General features: G+C 41.4%; 1 protein-coding gene across 1 annotated transcript in view; it reads right to left on the bottom strand.

Moving 5' to 3' along the window:
- Window positions 1–5894: 5894 nt before the first annotated feature.
- The window catches only part of KIF26B (kinesin family member 26B), a 253565-nt gene continuing 239212 nt past the window's right edge, over window positions 5895–20247 (bottom strand). The window contains exons 12-14 of the mRNA XM_058019915.1: window positions 12185–12387; window positions 11037–11187; window positions 5895–9568 (exon numbers count right to left, since the gene is read on the bottom strand). Of these exons, the coding sequence (XP_057875898.1) occupies window positions 9420–9568; window positions 11037–11187; window positions 12185–12387 (503 nt within the window). The 3' untranslated portion in view covers window positions 5895–9419. The remainder of the gene's footprint in view (window positions 9569–11036; window positions 11188–12184; window positions 12388–20247) is intronic.

The raw sequence follows: 20247 nt of genomic DNA, 5'->3' as shown, positions 1-20247 counted from the left end.
ACACCAGCTCCCAGGGCTGCAGGAGTCACAAGCAGCAGGGCCAGGAGCCAGCTCTTATCTTGCTCATCATTCCAGTAATTGCCATGCCTTCCGTTGTCCTCAGAAATTAGGAGAAAATGCTGTTCACAGTGTCTTGCTTGGCTCTCTCAGTGCCCCTTTCTGGGTACTGTGAGGTTTCCTTCAAATATGGTTTAGCAGCAGGCAGCTTGCTCTTAAATAAAACCAGGCAGCTGCCATGACTCTCCACAGTAGTGTCCCTGGGCATCCAGCTAAAGCACACACAGGGAGTGAGCTGAGCCCCTCTGCATGGATGGGCACTGGAAGGCAGGCTGAGAGGGAGCACTGCGGCTCCCTCAGTGCCACCAGGAGCCCTTTTCAATCCAGCTCCCAGGGGCAGCCTGCAAGGGGCTGGGCTGGGTGGCACAGAGCATCCAAGGGTGCCAGTGTGGAGGAGTCTGCGGAGCACAGCCCAGCGAGCAAGGTGGCTTTGTGCTCCTCTTCCTTCTATATTCTATGTTCTTCCTTCTATCTTGTAACTACAATGAGCAATTCAGCTTTTGACAAACGAAATCTAGGAAAATGACAGGGCTTTCTCCCACCTCCCTGGTGTTCTGTCATTCAGGGAATGAAGATGAGAAAGGATGAGAAAGGGACAAGGACAGTCCCTGCTCCTTTTAAAGTGAGTGATGAAGGTCCCTCATCGCTGGAGATGTGACTTCCTCTCCACAGCAAGCCTCAAGTCCTGCACATAATCCTGACGTGTCTGGCAGCACTTGGGTTCCTAGGAAATAGAAATGGAAATATGGATATGTGCCAGACACACACAGCTGAATATGTTTGGCTGTCATTTCGTTGGTATGAAACTCACAATCTGACAGAAAGCATAGGTGCCAAACCTGTGCTATAAGGGTCCACAGAAGAGACACATATAAACATATATGCAAATGAATGCAGGTCTTTTCCCCCAACAAGCACCCATTGAGATGGACTGGGGTTTGGCCATCTAGAAACTTTTCCCAAGTCAGCACTTGCCAGGATAGTTCCTGAGAGTGGACAGGACCTCCAAGCTACCTTCTTGTTCCTGGAGATTATGAAAGTGGTCTTTGAGCAATGTAAAGCATTTGTGTGGTCACAGCCAGCAAAGCTTTGCTCAGTGGTTAAATAGCAGATGTCAGCCTCCAAAACTGCCAGATCGGCAACTGTCAAGACTACTAACTATCATAAACCGTAAAATCCACAGATGGCCTTTTCCAGAGCAACTAAATATTCACTTTGTGTTCATCTCAAAGACTGGGAACTGAATTTTCTAGCCTTCATCCCCCTTCAGTGTCTCCCAGGCAGATACTGTCAGCCAAAATGAGGGTGAGCTCCCGGGAGCCTGGTTTGCAGATGGATGTGGGAGAGGAACATGCTTTAGCAGCAACCTGACCTCCTGGTTTTCCAATAGCTAGAGAGCTTATTTGGGGCTCCATAAGGAGATGGGGTTGGTCAGGTTTCCACCCTAAACCTGATTTTTAGTCTGGCAAGTTAGTGGTTTTAAAGACAAAACATGGTAATTGCTAGGGCATTACTTTACAAGACGTATCAACAGTTTCAGGCAGGCCTCATAAGGACACCAGACTTTTGCCAGGCTTGAGCTCCTTTTTCCATTCCATGAATGTCTTGCTGTGTTGCCTCAAATCAGAAGCGTGTGGCATTGGGGTCTGTAGGGCTCCAGATTTGACCAAGAGTGAATTGATTCTGTTTGCAGCTCATCTAGAGCTCCTCACCATCAGTTCTGTCTTAGACAAAGTCTAGGACTTGCACTAACCCATTTTTCTGTTCTTGTCTCTGTAAGGCACTCTGGGCTCCTCAATACTGATGCGGCTGCATGATAACAGCAATGAAGATAAATCACCTCCAAAGTAGGCAATAAGCCTTTTAGCTCTTTAGAGCAAATCAGAGCTATTCTGAACAGCCCACAGACAAAATAAATGGCTGTTTATCTTCATTTACAGATACTGTGGAGAGGCACAGCATGCAAATTCACTGGCCTGGGGCAGCAGCTAAGGTAGCACAGGGCTTGCTGCTCTAAGAGGGGAAAGGAGGAGACTGTCTCCTCCCCACCATCTTTGCCAGCTTTTGCCACTGTATCCATCTCAATGTTTTTCCTTTAAAAGAGGTCACCATAAACAACTGCATTCTCTGCAACTGTGACTGCTAGATCTGCCACTCTGCTGTATAATAATAAAATAGAAGAAAGGACTTTATTAAATTTTCATCAAACTGATAACCAAATATTTAATGCCTAACACCCTGGCATGTCCCTCCTAAAGAAAGGAATATGAGAAAATCTCTGCCAGCAGATGATGTAAAAGATATTTTGACTGATTTGGGGTTTTTTAAAATCTTTCCCATAGGAAATAAGATCTGTGGTTTTCTTCTGATGGGAAGAGCTCAGAATCCTTATCAGGGCTTATCCAGGTGTTGGTGGGCATTTTCCCAGAGAGCTCATTCACATTTTGTTCTGCAAGCAAAGTGCTGTCTTAATTATCAACAGGGAATGCCACAAACATGAGTGAAGGCAAGCAGATATTGTGCACACCACTGCAGCAGCTCAGGGGCCTGCTAAGCCTGCCACCACTGCCTCTCTGAGAGAGAAAAATGTCTTGAGTAATGGACACAAACTCTTTTTATCACTCCCATGTGTTACTTACCTGCATGCTGGCCAGGGGAAATGTGACACAATTGCTAAAGATGATAAGAAATTACACCTATGAATACGTCTTTTATATTTGTTTGGTCTCAGATTTTTCCCCTGCTCACAGATGCAAAAGAGCAATCCCTGTGTATATGCACAACCAGCTTATGCAAAAGCCAGACCATTTCAGGTCTGGGATTGTGTTTTCTTTGTGTTTCTGGACAGCAGCAGGCAAGTTAATGCTGCTCTGCTTGCTTGTAGTATTTTTGTCACTGGTACCAAACCCTGCAATTCCATACTCTTTTCTGGTGAATTTGCTTCTCAGTAACACTTGCTTGATAGAACCCCTTTGGTAATTTTATTTTCAGCCTTGATCTTGCTCTCTTGCTCACTTTCACTGTTACGATACCACATCCTCTTGTGGGTCAAAAGCATTCTCCAGTATGAAATGCCATGAAATGCTCTTATCTAAAGTGAAAGAGTCAGGAGGAGGAGGCAGATATATTGGTAAGATAAAAGTAAACATTTAATGCCACTATAGTTTGATTTTTTCCAGACATCATATTTTTGACAATGTTTCACACCTCAAATACCACAAAAGGGATATTTTTTAGCCAGCAAACAATAAACTTTACAATTTTAATGGCAAAAGGTTCAATGCATTTGTTGACAAACTTGGAAATGGCTGTGACTTTCCACATTTTGAATTTGTCCTCATGCTGTTCTTTCTCCTTTTTTCCCCATAAAATTTAGTTGATAAAATATATATATATATATATTTACTACTGATACATCCTCTCCTGGAATTGCCCAATGATGGGACCAGAATAAGTTCTACATCTATCAGTTTCTCTCCTCCTTAGCCCTATTTTATACGACTGTTATAATGAGAAAGAACATAGCCATGGACAGAGTGAAATGGATTTAGCAAACATACACTTCAATGCATAGCACTTAGATAAGCATTTCCAACCATGATGTGTAAATAAATTATAAAATACAAGCAACTCTATAAAACAAGAACATCCTGAGTTTACAAATAAATTATATCCTTCATACATAGAATATGATGTGGATGTGGATGTTAGTAACCAGCAGTTTCAGCTATGGGTGGGAAAGAAGTAAAATGTAGAAAAGTTAGTATCTATGCATACATAAAAATATATGTATGTGTGCTACATGTAAATACTCACACACATACATATACAATAAAGAGGGTGAATACATCCATATCTATAGTATATAGAGAATATGTAATATAGCTGAAACTGCCTCAAGCACCAAGTTATTACCATTATTATAACGTTTGCTCAATACTTAAGTAGGACCACTCAAAGTAAGATGGTTTGGGTTGTGTTTTATTTCCTGTCCAGGAGTGTTTGAAGGTAGTTTGTTTGAAATACTATAGTTGAATGCTACTGAATGCTACTGATTGCTACTTTTTCAGCTACTTTCAGCACCTCCATTCTTTGCAGAATCTTCATGCCCTTTGTGAGCTTCAAAAGTTTGCATAAGTGAGCACTGCTCACTTATGAGAAACTGCTGTTCGTGAATTTGGTGGCAAAAGGGTGCTACATTTCCAAGAGAATTTTTTTTTGTGTTTGTTTTGAAAGGTTGCTTGAGAAGGAAAAGAAGAAAAGATAAAGACAATAATAAAATGGTTTATTATTTCCAGGAACAGGTATGGAAGTTCAGATAACCCTGGGATGAGCGCACAATAAATGCAAGAGACAGAGAGAGATTATTAACTTTGCATTGACAAATCATTCACAGTTTTGTTTGCTGTGGTTATTTGGAAACCTCTTACAAATCTTAGGATAGCTAACAGCAGCCAGCCTTGTGTCTTCAAAAACTGCTGTGTGTTGCCAATGCAAAAGCCTTGGGAGTTACAAAACACAGACCATGAGGATATCAGGATTAAGTGAGGTATGCCACCATCCATGGATTTGAGAAGAAATGCCTCTCTCCACGGTCATCATCCACTCCTGTTGGTATTTAATGATCTCTGCAGTGAGCTGGTGCATCCCTGATGCTGTGCAACCATCCTTCCCATCATATGAACTGGTATCAGAGTCGCTCAGCCTCTGGCTTAGGAGAACTGAATTTGCTTCTGCAATGCAGAAGCTTCAATTTACAATTTTAACTCTGTTAGGACTAGACAGGAAGCTTCACAGACCACCAAGAGTCCAGGCTCTTAGTTGATGTAACTATGCTGTATGCCTCAAGCACATGCAGAAATTGTGTGTTAAACAGCTGAGATTATGAAATATCTTGCTGAAATTTCATGAAACTCTGACATATAGAATAGTTCATCTGGAATACTTTTACAGGTTTTAACAGGTTCTAATTGGGAACTGCAGCAATTTGGCTACAGAAGAACCTGGGTAAGAAAGAACATTTAAAAGAAGCCCTTGAAAGAGTTTCAAGCATAAGCTTTGCCTATAGTGTGGCATAAGTTAACTTCACCCAGGTGAGTGCAAGGGGAAAGGTTTTGTAGACAGGAACTCCTTGGAGGAGGGAAGGGGAGTGGTGATGTTGCCACCTGTGAGCAGCTCTGCCCCTTCCCCTCAGCAATGTGCAGGGGGGCCATCTCAGGCTGTGTGTATGTCTATTTGTCAGTGCATGTACAGCTTTTGCTTCTACGATGATTTTTAGCTCATTAAAAATGATACAGCAAAATCACAAACATTTGTAAAAGGTGATTTTTGTAAAAGAGTCTGTATTTTTCAGCTATCATCACATTTGAATTCCATGCCACACGTCCCTATTTTAAGACCAGCCATATTATTGAGATAAATGAAAAAAGTGAAGACATAAACCCCACACTTCAAGACAGACTTTTCTGTGAGCAAACAAGGGATTTGGTATGTATTATTCCCAGCATCACTCCCAGCTTTCAGCCTCTATAATTGCCACATTTAGAGATAAAAGAAAAAAATGCCAGTGTGTTTCTTTGATCCCTTTTTGTACATTCTATGCATCTCTCACTAAGAATCATGTCAGAGGATCATGCCATTGCTTTGTGCCAGCTACTATTTCATGGACCTGCAAGTTTCAGAAGCTAGGATTTATGGCAGTGGGTCTTCTTAGACTGGATCGAAGACAGATGTTCAGCAAAAGCCCTGTGTGGCCTTTACACAAAATGAGAAGATGTTAAATACACAAGAGTAGCATGATCTTCTACTATATAACTAACAGCAAACTGGGTTTACTTTGTAATAACTCTTTTGATTCCTTATGCAATTGTGCCTTGGTTTTGTCAGAGGAGGTGAGATGAGAAGAAAACCTAAGAAAGGGAACTATTAGTTTCCTTCTTTGTCCTTCTGTAAAGTAATGCTTTGGATTACTTAGATCTGAATGACTTGACAAGGAATTGTTTTGAGGCAAATGCAAGGCATGCATGGCAAAAGAACAGATGTGTGACAAATGTACCAGGAATTACGGCTCTCCCACACCATTCAGAGTACAAATTGACCCAGCTCCCAGAGCCAGAGCAGCTTCTCCCTGCTGGGAGAGCTAACACAGACAAGAAAGATGTCTGAATCACCCTAAGCACAGCAAAGTCTCCAGCCTATGGTTACACTTGAATTTATGGCTCTAGAGCAACTCCTGTCCCTTGTATGGATAAGGTTCCCATATGGCAAGAGCAGCAGTTCCCAGGAAGCGCCCCCAGGTGCTGGAGGGGATGTGGAGCAGTGCTGGTGTTCCACAGTTTTCTCAGCCTGACAATGAAGAGCGGCGATCTCCTGTGACACATGCAAACAAAGAATTAACCTTCAAACCTAATTACATTAACACTGCTGTTTCCTGCTGAAGCTGTCCCAGGGAAATAAGATTGATTTCTGAATGTGAAAATGATTAGGCATTACATTCGTGTTGCTCTTGTGTATTTCAAGCTACATCATGCCTTTTAAAAAATCAGCATAAAAACAGCACTATGCTGGCAATGCCTTAAAGAATGGGGCCTCCTGGATGACTTGCAGAAGTATATGCATCTTCTCTAAAATGCTGGCTACTGCAAACTGAGATAATTTCATAATAAAGTCCTGAATTCTTAATGTGTTTTCCAAATACTTGAGTTATAGTAATATCAATTTTGAAGTAAAAATCTGTTTTCAAGACGATAATGTTTTATCATGTCAAATCTCCACAAATTTTTGCATCCTTTCTTTTGTATTAAGCCATCACAATTCTTTAAAACATAGTGGCAAATTCTGAAATGAAATGACAGAAAGTCAAGAATGCATATGGATTTTAGAACATGAATACTAGTATATTATGGGAGTTGATGGACACTCTAATTAGGTCCACAGAAATAAAATATTTGTAAGTACTGCAATTCTGCTCAATTAGTACATATTTTTTAGTATGCTAAATTCATCCCTGGCACTATCAATCAATTTGGTTTCAGGGATCAATTTTTGTCCATTGTGATTAACAGGGTGAACATATGCTCTTACTCTTTAAAACAATGGCTAGGTACAAATGTTTTTGCAATTCTTCCTAAGCTGCAGAAGTACCAAATTGAGCATCAATGAATAATTGAGTTACTGTGGGTGAGGAATATTACATGCAATAGGTATTTTACAGTTGCTCTGAAATATGTCCACTTGGTTTATGGAAACATCACCACTCCTGTGTAACTCATAGACTGTGCAGGGATGATTTCCTTGGATCTCTGCGGCTGTACTCAGTCTGTGGGGCCCTGCAGAGAAGAGATGGCCTCCAAAGAACCAATACACAGTAACTGCTATCAAAATTGCTATAAAGAGAAGAAAGCCAGATAAATTGCATTGTTTGGGGGGATTTTCAGAGTTGGTTGGGGTTTTTTTCTGAGAGAAACGGATATGTCTTTAATACTTTCTTAGAATATAACTTTCGTGATAGGAAATTGCTGCGGAACAGACTATAAAGTGACTTTCATCCAGGACCTTTTTCCTTTCCAAGTAATCCTATAGATTGTAAATAGAATTTTCTACAAAATCCAGTGACAAAGGCAATAGAATGAGTAAAAGTTGTTATTACAGGTTGTAGAGCACTAAAAGAAAATAAAACTATACAAATGTTACTTCTACTTTTTTTAAAAACCTTTCTGTTCACCTAACCACTAGAAAATCAACTAGTATTATTTTACCATTGGGGTATTGTAAGATGGAATTGATACAATGGTGCAGGGAAAGAAGAGTTGCACTTAGGTAAGCAGTTAATTGATGCATTTTGAGTATATTTAAATGATAGTCTTATTTCCTCATAAGAAATAGAAGGGTAGCACAAATGTATGTGAGAGAGGAAATTTTCTGAATGTGCTTATTTCAGTATAGAGGAATAAGAAACCTAATTCCACAAAATTATTCTTCATGCTCATGTGTAATTAAAATCCAGTTTTGCACATTTGCTTATGAAATACAAAGGATGTTACTTCCCACAAACTGTTTTGTAGATAAAGAGGCCAACTAGTAAAATAACTGGATGTATAGGGAGGTGCTGACCCTTGTCCTTTTGATGTCAATGCGAATTTTGCCATGGCTTCAGGTACTGAGGATTAGTAAAGATGCCACAGCCAACATGCTTGAAGTGCTGTATCTACTCATTTGCTTTATTTCCAGATGTGCTGAGCTGAGCAGAGCCTGCACTCCTCAGGTACATCTGTGAGTGTGGACACACTGGGCCAGGGATCAGATGTCTTGCAGTGGTATAGATTGTAAAGAGGTGAAGCTAAATGTCATCAGTCATAGTCTCAAGAAAGAACAAATCACTCATTTTTGGACTGATAAACATGGGAACCTTTAGCCTAGAGGACAATTTTCCAGCAAGTTACTAGCACTAGGAAAAGGGGTTAGGATAAAAGTACCTCCTCATTCATAACTCCAGCCAGTACAAAGCAAAACATATATGAACAAGAAAACAAGTTATGGGGGTTGGATCAAATTGAAAAGATATTTACTTCACAGTAATGTCACTTCTCTCATACACTGCAAAACAGGCTGGGAAAATGATGGTGTTCTCCAGCATATAAGAGAGTACAGAACAGCATTTAAACAAACCTTATTCTCTGCTAGAAATATGTTTGTGTCATCTGGGAAAGCTGAATTTCTCTTTGAGTGGCCTTACTCTGGTAACAAGAAAAGACAGTTAACATTTATTCATATGTTGTACTGATTAGGAAATATCTCTACAAACACAAGTTACTTAGAAACAGCAAGTCTGAAATAGGAGAAAACACCAAGAGAAAAACAAGCTGTAAATACATTTCAAAAGTGTATTTGTTTTTTTTTTTCCTTTTTCTTTTCTTGACTAGCACCATCTGTACACAATAAAGTATGAACATAAATGTTTGGATAACAAAGATTTGCAAGGCACTTGAACAGTTTTTCTGGATAGGTTTTCTTTTAATGAACCTCTCAATGGAAGTCCCACAACCACCTTTCCTCCTTCCTCAGCTAATGCAGGGAAAGAAGTGTCTTCTGCCAGCAGTTCTTATTTACAGACATGTCCTTAAAAGGTTCCACAAAGTGCTCTTTTAGGCTAAGAGTATCAACAACCTTCTATCTCCATTTTCCATGCTTGTTCTGTTTGTTTTTTTAATACTACTCCTCTGTATAGTATAGCAAATCTCTCATACACACAGCTGAGACTTGACTCCAACCTTCATCCTCATTCTTTTGTCTTTGGGATGCTGTTTGGAAGGGAAAAGGAGGATGGCAGAGATGTGCATTGAAATTCTCTTGAGGTTCATCCTTTATCTGCGTCTGGAGGTGATGTCAAAACAGGTGATCATCATGAGATGGGCCTTGCAGAAGTTGACACGGTTTTCCAAACGCTCAGTCACACATTCCAGGGCCTCCAGGTATTCCAGAGAATCCAGCTCAAATACCTGCTCCAGATCAACTGTGAGAAAGAAAACACACAGATAGGAAAAGTAGACCATACTTAGTGATGACTGGTGGGAGAGTCAGAGCTAATTCAAGTCTTCAAACTCATCAGTACAACATCACCTCTGGCTTGCCATTGTCTTTGAAAGTTGCCTTTTTGGTTTAATGACTATTAAAATGACACAGCAGCTTGCCCATGGTGAAAAATACTCTTAAGTTGCATTGGATGCTTTCTGGATCAATCTGCTCTGCCATCCTCACCAGAACTGCAGATGCCTTTGCCATGCTCCATCATCCTCCAGCATATATTGAATACTAATATGTTGAATGTACTTTCTCACACATTCTGCTGACCAGCAAGAGAACTTGCATTTATAACAAACCTCTAGGGTCCTTGTTCCTCACACCTCTCCCTATTCCATGTGATTCCCAGCAAGGCAAGGGAAGGCACACACATCAATCCCTCCAACACAAGTGCCCAGCAGCTTCCATGGAAGCCAAGTGTCATTGTCTGAGCCAGCACTGCCCATCATATCTCGTTCCTGATGTCTCTGCAACCCTCCAGGCTTTCTGCACTTACCACATTGGAATTAGAAACAAAGGCATCACACAGTAAGGGGACAGCGGCGCATAGCAAATTCTCTCTCTCTTTAAAACTGTCCTTTTAACTCTCTTTGTTTATAGTGTTCTTGAAACCTATACTGTGGTTGTTTTGCAGAATGGATCAATCTGGTGTCAAAGCAGCTGTTAAAGGAAGGGTTAGGATGTTGTAAGGAAATACACCAGCCAGCCTCCTTTTGCCACTTGCAATTATCCTAAATAAACTTTTGCACATTGTGGTTTTTTTCTAGAACTTTTTGTTATGAACTTATCTGCTTGCTAATACTAAAAACTGTTGTATAAGTACTGCAGTACTCTTTATGGTTTTTTCTTCAGAGGTGATGAGGTCCTTCTTCATTTGACTGTGAATGCCCTTTAAGCTCTCTGAACTTTACACATCCATAGTTATAAAAAATGGGCCAAATTTCATTTCATTTCATGTAAGCCCACTGCTGCCAAGGGACAAGTTTGCTCCACAGTGTTATTTTGTGGTAGAAGAGCAGATTTATAATATTGCTCATATGTTTGAGTGATCTGAGGCCAAAAGAAAAAATCTCATTTTCAGGAGCTGTGGACTGAAACGCGTGAACGTTAATCTACCAATGGCAACATCCTCCACTAGAATACTGTACCATTTCAACCTTCAGCTCTCAGGCAAAAAGGATTGTTCAGTTCTACTGTTAACATTTAATAAGAGTTATAGAAACTGGTTCTAGAAAGACAGTCAATCTAAAGCTTGCCCTAAGGTCCTGTGTTGGTTCATTTTAGTTTACAAACAGTAGCTTACATCTCACTCTTACCAGACATTTCTGCTTCCTTCCATCCCCCCTGTTAAATAAACCAAAGGAAACCTATAAGTTCAGGAAATAAAACAATGCTCTTACATTCACTGAGCCACTTATTAGGATCCAGCATCAGGTACTGTTTGGTCACCTCCAGTTCTCTCATTAACCACTCATACTTGGCCTTGACCTCAGCGATTCTCTGCTGGCGATGCTCCAGGATTTTCAGCTTGGCATTGAAACATATCACCTCCTGCCAGCCAGGAAAAAGAAGCAGGGAAAGAATATGTGAGGAGGAGAAGAAATGCCTAGGTCCATTCAGTGAAATGATCTTCCAATCAATAATACTGACAATGAGCTGTTTATTCTGGAAGCTTATGAATCACTGCATGAAATCATCCATCATCTGCTTTATTTTTATTGCTTTTGTTTGGTTTTCATGTTTTCCATCAGTGAGCTTTGGAGACTTTGTAATGGTAGTTAATAATAAACCATAATAATTAATACCAGGCAGCATCTTGAAATTAGATTAACTGTAGGAAAACATTTCTTTTTTTTCACCAGAGTTTGGCTAAGAAAATCTAAGCTCTTGGGAGTAGAAAATCCATTGCTTACTGTATTGAAAGCCTAAATACACCCCTGTGCTTGGTACATAAGTAATGCATTAGTCATATTTAAAAATAAGAGAACTGGTAGCAATATCAAATTTGAAACATCCTTAAACAAAGGGAGTATGTTATGAAAAGCTCTAGCAATTCATAGTCATTAATAAAGAAGACATATTTTCTGTAAAGCTCTGGAGCACAGTAACAGCATGAGGTACAGTGCTGGAGACAGCCAGCCTGGCCTCACATGACTTCTGAGGGGTGGCAGCCACAAAGACGTGCAGCAAATGAAACCATCTGAGGACTGTGCTACCCTCACTAGTGTGGAAACAATTCCAATAACAGAACTATCCTCATCCAAGCCTGTGTGAAGATCTCAACACTATTTCACAATCTCCTCTGTAAACAAATCTGCTGTGGGTGAAGTCCAGTGGAAACCTCGCTCCAACAAGTTTCTCCAAACATCACAAACACCTTCAACAAGTGTCAGAGGTTAGGTAGGAAAAATGCCTTAAAACAATAATGAAGTCTATAATCCATCGTTACTCTAAAATACTCAACCTCAGATATTCCTCCCAATCGTATGTTTTAAGTGCTGACCTTTGCAATTTAGGCCCACCAGGAGATTGCACGGATGGCACTCACCTTGCTGTCCCCACCTCGCCGTCGCTGGAGCCTCTCCACGTCATCTATCTCATAGACTTTGATCTCAAAGGGCTCCCCCAGCCCCCTCTGCCCGCTCCGCAGCGGCCCATCCACCCAGCGCACCCCGGGGCTGCTGGCTGGCTTCCTTGCTGGGGAGGCAGTGTCAAGGGATAGAGCCGGAATGAGCCTCCTCCTCTGGGAACCTGCCAATGGAGAAAGTGCCGCTGCATGTTAGCACAGCTACTGCTTCTCCTCGCCTTTGCAGAGAAGTCTACAAGTGATGTATGTCTGGCCTTCTCAGACACAGAAGAAAATAGAGGGAGAACCCAGGGAGGCCACGGGAGCTGGAGCTGCAATGTGCAGTGCCCACCCACCATGAGTGATACTCTCAGTGTTGGAATGCTGGGGGACACGAGACAGATGATCGACTTTGGACCTGGTTAACACAGAGAGATTTGATCACAGGATGCCTTGGCAAAAGCAAATGGAACTTTGAAAATTAGACCTAGATTGCAAGAAGATTAAATCAAACAGGTTTACCAGAAAAGAAAATCCTATTAAACGCTGCAAGCAAGAGATGTTGTTATATGCATAAGTTTGTGTATGTGATTTTAACCTAATCATTGTAGTACACATTACTAGTCTCCCTGAAATAGTATATAAGTGTTTGTATCCCACAATAAAATTGGATTCTGATCACCCAGTCAGTCTCCCCATCTCTCTCCATCGCCGACACCTCAGTGCTCCTCGGTGCCTGACTCCAGGATCTGGCACTCAGAGGGCACACATCCCCTGAAGCTGGCAGAGCCTGTGTCTGCTCCCCATTGATTAGGTCTCAGCACATACAGGCAAGCCAATGAAGGACCCAAGCCAGCAGGATGGAACTGGTCCAGCCTAACTTTCCTAGTTCTTTACTGCTACTGAACCTTACAGTCAAAGGACAAGCACTAGCCAGCCTCTGCAAAGTGCCTGCCACATAACATGCCAAGTCACGGCCTACAGTAGAGCAAGGAGGAAAAAAATGTATGTCCCTGGTATGGTTTGTTTGGAGAAAAAACAAAAACAGAAAAATACCCCAACAACAACAAAAAAATTAACAAGTTGCATTTTCTTGCTTAGTTTAGTAAAATCAAAGCAATGGCTTGGTTGGGAAAAAATAAAAAACAACTCTAAAAGTTTTGTAGCTGACACAGGGTCTTCCCTAAGACACAGCAGGAATAAAAAGGATGGGAGAAGCCAAAAACAAAAGCTGGAGCCAGCAAGTTTGAGTGAAACTATTAACTGGCTTTCTTGGCTGCAACTATATAAGTGATGCCAGCCAGCAGGGAAGAGATGATGAATGATCATGCAGATTTTATTTTAAAAATAAGATAAAATCATTTATAGGAATTTCCCACATTGCATTTATTGAGACATGAATGTTAATAGTTTCAACATGTCAGTCAACTTGGTGCTTCAATAAAAGCACCCCAAAACATCTACTGATTGCCTAATTTTTGGATTTTCAAGTAAGAAAGTATTGCCTAGTTTCATTCATGGGAGTCTGCTTCTGTGCTGACTTTGAGAACTATTCACATCTTATCCTATGACTTCTGAGTACAATAATCTGTGCTAGAAACCAGTAGGTCTGTGTTAGAGACAAGTAATTAACCTGTAAATTCTAGCTTTAAAATGGATGAGAATGGTTCATTGGAAAGCCTAGTCTACAGAGATATTATTTGGATACATCTGAGATAACCCAATGCAGGAAAAAGAGAGCACAGCCAGAGCTGATTGACAGAGTTCTGGGTAGACAGGGAGCTCTACAAGGCCCCTCTATACCAAACAACCTGAGATTGCCATCCTATGGCACTTATCATAGCTGTGTTTATTGCTTAAACTGCAGCCCAGCAAAAAAACTCCTGCCAGAACAAATGAAGCCTTACAAATACCAGCAAGCAGGAGTTATTTTAGTTCTCTGTACCAGTCACTGGAAGACAATGTCAGCATTCCCTTACCTTGAATGCATTTCAGTTAATCTCTAGATTAAACTGCCTGATCAAGAGAAGAGACAGATCTTGATAAAAGGAAAAGCAAGACTTGACCCATTACAATAGTCAAAAACTGACAACAAGAAGACAGACAGAAGACCCCAACAAACTGTGATTCTAAGGGTGACTCCTATCAGCAGTGTAGGGAAAGGTAACCAAATGCTGGGAACAGCTGCATACTTGAAGGGAGGTGAGAGCACATTGTGGGCTATTCAATTTTATTTCATGTAGGGAGAGATCCTGAAATAGGCTCAGCTCCTCCTGGGAAACAAGTCCTCCACTTGCTTAGATGGGAAGGGCAATGAGTATCATCCTAGTGTCACTCAAGATCAAAAGGATTCGGGCATTAAATAAGTTTTTTAATACATTTGAGGCTTTTGTCCATGGTGTCTTACAGAAGCAGTCTGTCAAATTTTGTCTGAGTGTAAATACAATCTCTTTGCTGTTTGACAGCTTTTAGAGCCAGCGATATCAATAAGCATCAGATCTGACCTTCTGTTTAATGCACCCAGTGCTGTTAATTATTTTTTCTTTAGTGCTGTTAATTATTTTTTCTTTCTGCCCCACAGTAATGGTCACATCTCCTTTCCTGGCATACCTTTAGACTAGCTCTAGCATTTCAAGGAAGCAACTGAGCAGATTGGAAATTCCTTCTGACCAGATCTCCATGCATGGCTGGATTACAACTCAGTGCCTTTTTCCGTGATGTTTGATTTTCTTCCTCTTTTCCCCACTGTGGCTGTAAAAACCACCTTCTTGTGTAATGAAGCACTTTTAAACCACTCCACTGGAAAAAACTCTGTCTCCAGCCAAAGTCCAAGTCCAAGACTCTCTAGAAATGCAGGTGGATGGCTCCAATGCACCTTGCCACAAGAACAGCATAAGGGTTCTACTTTGAGCAAAGCAAAACAGATTGCTGGGGTATGAAGTAGAGGAATGATAGTAAATTTTTTTGCATTTTGTTCCCTTTCATATCCATTTGGCTCAATGGGAAGCAGAAGCCTGCGGTGTAGAAGGAGGGCTCCAACCCGAGGCTTCCATTAACAGCCCTTGGCCCTTGGGAGAGGGGCAGCTGAGAGTGCAGCAGTGGCAGGAGACATTAACTCATTGTGTTTTTCTAGCCAGAGCTCGTGTCTGGGCTGCCTGGGAGCTATGACAACAGGACAGGCTGCAGCTCATGGTGCACGGGGGCAATGCAGCAGGGCAGAGCTGCCTACACAGCCTCCTTGCCACCCTCTGCCAAGGGCTCCCCTGGGACACAGGTGACCTGCACGGGGCTTCCAGAGGGTACAGCTGTGTGAGACACAGAAGAAAGAAAAAGAGAGATGTCTGTTTATCTGCACCTTGAATGCTGACTCACGATGATTTATCTGAGGCCTAGAGTGCTCTGAGGAGAAATTAAAATGAAATATCTTCTTCCTCTTTCCAGTAAGGTAAAAGTGGATCTAGTTTGCTCTAAACATGCACTGATTAATAGGCTGCTTATTAGCCCAGGTACAGAAAATAATGGTGCCATTTGACAGGAGGTTCCTGACACTGACCTCTCCATTTAGTCTCTGGTTTTTATCTTATTTTATGTTAATTGGGATCAGTAAGGAGATACAGCCTAAGCAGAGCTTTGGGGTGAATATCACAAAGCACTGACAGCTTCCTCAAACCTAACAATACACAACAATTAAATTTTTAAAATTAATGTTGTTTTCCATTCATATAGCAAATATCCATCTGAAGTCCCAAATTTATTTGGTGCACTTGACAGAGTTAGGATCTCATAAATTTTGACTCTATAATAATTAATATGCTTTGTGGGAATTAGAGCACACTACTCCTCTATTCCCTATGTATGGCTTATGAAGAAAGTGGGAATCCAGGGAGCTCAACAGATCCAGGAGCAGATCTCAGCACCCTCCCACCTCTGCGCCTCCTCTGCCCCACCTCTACACCTTGGCAAACTGGCTGACCCTCCCACCATGTAAACACAATTCATTCCTCCATTCAAAAAAGAAATTTATACCAAAAATCAATTTGAAAGAAACACAGTAAGATGGACCCAGGGTAAAATAACTTCACGTTCATTCATGACCATGAAGTATGCAAAAGCAAAATGTCATTTGCTAAATGCCCTGAAGGATATGTTTTTCACTTAGTTTGAATTTACCCACTTTTAGAATAACCCCTCTTGAACCTAGTTTGAGTATGAATAACCAGACTGTGAAATAGCCATGAAAATACACAGGATATAAGATTTACTTTTGCAACAGATCTATTGCTCTACCTTAAGCTATAGGGTAAGGTTTTACCAGGTTAAGTTTAATATAAAGAGAGTAGCACAGCAATGAGGGCATGCAGTGTGAAAGTAGATCTGACTGAAGTGTGGCACTGAAGCTACAACATATTTCAGCAAAAGCAAGCCCAGGGGAGCCTTAAGGTATGAAAAATACAGACCAAGGTATGTGAGGGTAACTTTGAGGATAAAAAGGCACACTGACCTTAACCAGCAAAATTGCCAAACTGCAAAAGGATGTGTGCTCATAAAAGTATGTTTTGACCAGGGCAAAAGCTCTAAAAAAGTCTGGTTTTGCTTAAGTTCTGTATATTTTGGAGTGTTCCCCTTAGGTTTTTTCCAAGCACACATTCCAGATTGAGCATCTTTTCTGTGAAAAAGGTAAAGGCAAAAACTTCAAGTACAAAATCTTAATGAAAAACAGGGTGATGCATATCTCTTCAAAGCAGAATACATCCAAATGGGATGCAAAACAACTGCCGTCCTAGAAATGTCAAGGTGTTTCAAACAGAAAATGAAACTGTAACTTGATACAACAACATTTCAGAAGTTTATATTGTGTGCTCCAAGGCAGGATGTGGAGCCAAAGCTATTTCCCACAGCATTTAATGTTATGAGATGCAAAATTGCCTTTCTGTACAGAGCCTGTTGCTCAGCATTTTGGTGTTTCTCACCAGACAGTCCAAGGAAATTATAAGAACCAGATCTGGCTAATTCGAGCAGTACCCCTAAGCTATTCCTTCTCTGGCTCCAACAGCAATAGCACCGCTGTCAGTTGTAGCATCAAACTTCTCTTACTAGCAGAGATTATCTATCCTATTTCCTCTGCTGCTCCTCACTGTCTGACAACAGGGATCCTGCTCTGTTTGAGTCTAAAATGTGGTGCTGACTTTGCCTCTTATTCTTATTTCCTAGTGGGATCTGTACTTATGGTCAATTGTCCATGACTGAACCAACTCCTCCCCTTTCCTTTGACCTCCTTCCTCCTAGCTCATTTTATTGCCAGTGTAGAGCACACAGCTATTCACTCCATGGATTTTCATACAGTGTACAGCACCCCTCCTGAAGGGGAAGTCATTGCCAGTGTTTTCAAGTGGAATGCCCCTCTGATGATGTGGGGATTTCGCCAATAGTATTTAGGGTTCCCATGTTGAGGTCAGTACTCCAAACACCAAAGTACCAAGGTCTATATTGCCAGAAAATCCGAACAGCAATCACTCATCCTCACAACTCAGATTACACAGATTGCACAGAAAGGACCATGTTACATCCAAATACCTGGAATAGGATACACTGAGAGGATCCATCATTCAGAAGAAAATTGTCTATGTCCATCTCACTGTAAAATAATTCAGGCCACATTCTGTATTGACTGATATGCAAGCCCACTGTTGTGAATCAATAAGAAGTACGAGGACACTTGAGGCAAGAAATCACTTGCTTCCTACTTACTGGAAGAAAGCAATGCTTGTTTATAATATTCCATCCACACCTATACTAGATATGTTGTTTCTGTACTGGTATAAGGAATACGCTCATGTACATCCAACTTAATTATTTTCTATCAACACAGTTCATTTCTATCTATCCAGTTCATTTCTTAACCTTGCTTTCTGAATTACTGTCTTATTTTTAAAGGAGTTTTTCAGGGCAGTTTAGAGCTGGTGAATGAGCACTGCTGAAACCAGATCAGAAAGCAGCCCTCCTGCGGCGTGGCAGGTTGACAAGTAATCTGGGAGATGCTCCAGGGAAGATGCACATCACCCACAATTCCTAGCAAAAAAAACCCAACCAGAGTCTCTTCTAAACATTTCTCTCTCTTCAGGCTGGATTTTGGTTTAACAGGCATTTGTCAGCATTGTGGCATTATTTAAGAAGCTGGTTATTATTACGATGGTACTGCATTGAAGAGCTGCTCCAGTCACTTGGACAGCAAAGGCAGAGGCTGGAGGGGGAAGGGCTCTAAAGCCAGAACATTAGCTCCCACCAGGACAGTGGTGGAGGCATTCCAGTGAGCCAATTCTGTGGCAGTGTCAGGAGCAGGTTTTATTTACACCCAGCCTAATGGTGTGCAAGTCAGTCATGCATGTTGCATGGAGCCTTCACCGTGCACAACAGCCTGCTGCCACTTCCTCTATTAAATCATTCCTATGTTCATGTGGCTGAAAGCTCAGTGCTGGCATGCAGTAGTCAAGCGTGTAAAAAATGATTACTCTGATCCCTTTCAACACAGATTTGCTGCATGAAATGGCCTGGCTTTGACCTGGGAAAATCAATGCTGTTGTTTTAATGAACAAAAAAAAAAAAAATTGGAGCTGAAGCCTGCATTTCCCCTCCCTCTAGCCGCCCCAGGGTTGTCCAGTCAGCAAGTCACATGCATGAAGTGGTCACCTGCATGCAAACAGCATTTACTCATATAATTCTAAACATCCTTTGTCATGGTAAAAGTACAGTACGGGATATCAATTAGCTACCATCACTTGTAAGCAAGTTAAAGTAGAAATGCTGGAGGTGCCCTACAGCTTTCTGATACAAAGGGCAATTTGCAGCTCCCCACACTGTGCCTTAGGCAGTCTAAACATGAACCAAATTCCTTTTCACTTGGATTCAACAAGAAAAGCTCAGACTCTCTTTGTTGGTGTTTTGTATCGTCATTATCATTTTGGCCATGTTTCAAAATGTGATGCTTTGCAATATTGGTAGGAGACAGACTTTCATAATTTACAGTCCGTAGATTCAGCCTCTGGCTTTTTCTGCTACTTTCACAGAAGGAGCTAAGTGCTTCCAGAGAGTAAATATGTTCAAACATAGAGTTTTCAGGGTTTTCCAGGAACCTCTAAATCTCCATTTTTAAAATCATCCCATCAGTGAAACCCAGAGCACATGAGCATGAGGAAAAAGGAGGCCAATTGCAGATAATTAGTCATGCCTTAACAGTCTGTCTTTTTATTAAAGTGTTTAAAGTCATGTAGCAATTTGCGGTTCTTTGGTGTTGAAAGTTAGTACCAAGAAAGAGCTGCAAGGAGTCATGAAACTTTACTATGAATGTCATCAAATGCTACAGCAGGAATCTTTAATTATCTGTAGTCAGACAGTTCCCCATGCAAAGAAGATGAAAGGCATGTGCCCAAACACATACACACACCCAACTCCTATCCTGGACTGACAAAAGCAAGGGTCTCCAGATTCTGAGATATGCAGCTCCAGCTCAGGCCATAGCTTTAAACTTCAGGAATCCGACCTTTGGAAACCTTAATTTTCCTCCAGTCTTGTTTCTACTTGGCCTGGCTTTCAATAATATCTCTTAGATTTTTGTTCTCTGATGTTCACTGATACTTAACATTCAGGAAAATATTAAGTACCAGTGGCCCTGACTGACCCAACTGGGAAGTGCTTTACTGAGAAGGACTTTATGCCCAAAGTCTGGTGTCTTTGAGCTGCCTTCTTCTGTCTCACATCTTTTTCTCATGCCCCAGTCCCAGGAGAGGGCCTGTGCACACCAGCTGAGAGGCAGGGGTCCCCACCAGCACCCCATGGCTGCTGCTCACCTGCTGCTGCCCCAGCCCTGCTTGGGCCACAGATCACTGCCCTCAGTGTTTCACCCTGCTGCTGGCAGAAGCCTCAGCACCAGCAAAGCTCCAAGCTCAGACTCAGCTCCAAAAAGCCTCAAAACTAGAGGAATCAAAGGGATACACTCCTTGGCAGAAGTCTGTCCTATCTCAACAGAGGGCTGCAGAAGTGACAGACTG

The sequence above is a fragment of the Melospiza georgiana genome, chromosome 3 (assembly GCF_028018845.1).
Source record: "Melospiza georgiana isolate bMelGeo1 chromosome 3, bMelGeo1.pri, whole genome shotgun sequence".
NCBI lineage: Eukaryota > Metazoa > Chordata > Aves > Passeriformes > Passerellidae > Melospiza > Melospiza georgiana.
Note: the sequence above shows the minus strand (reverse complement) of the source record. Positions and strands in the feature narration are given on the sequence as shown.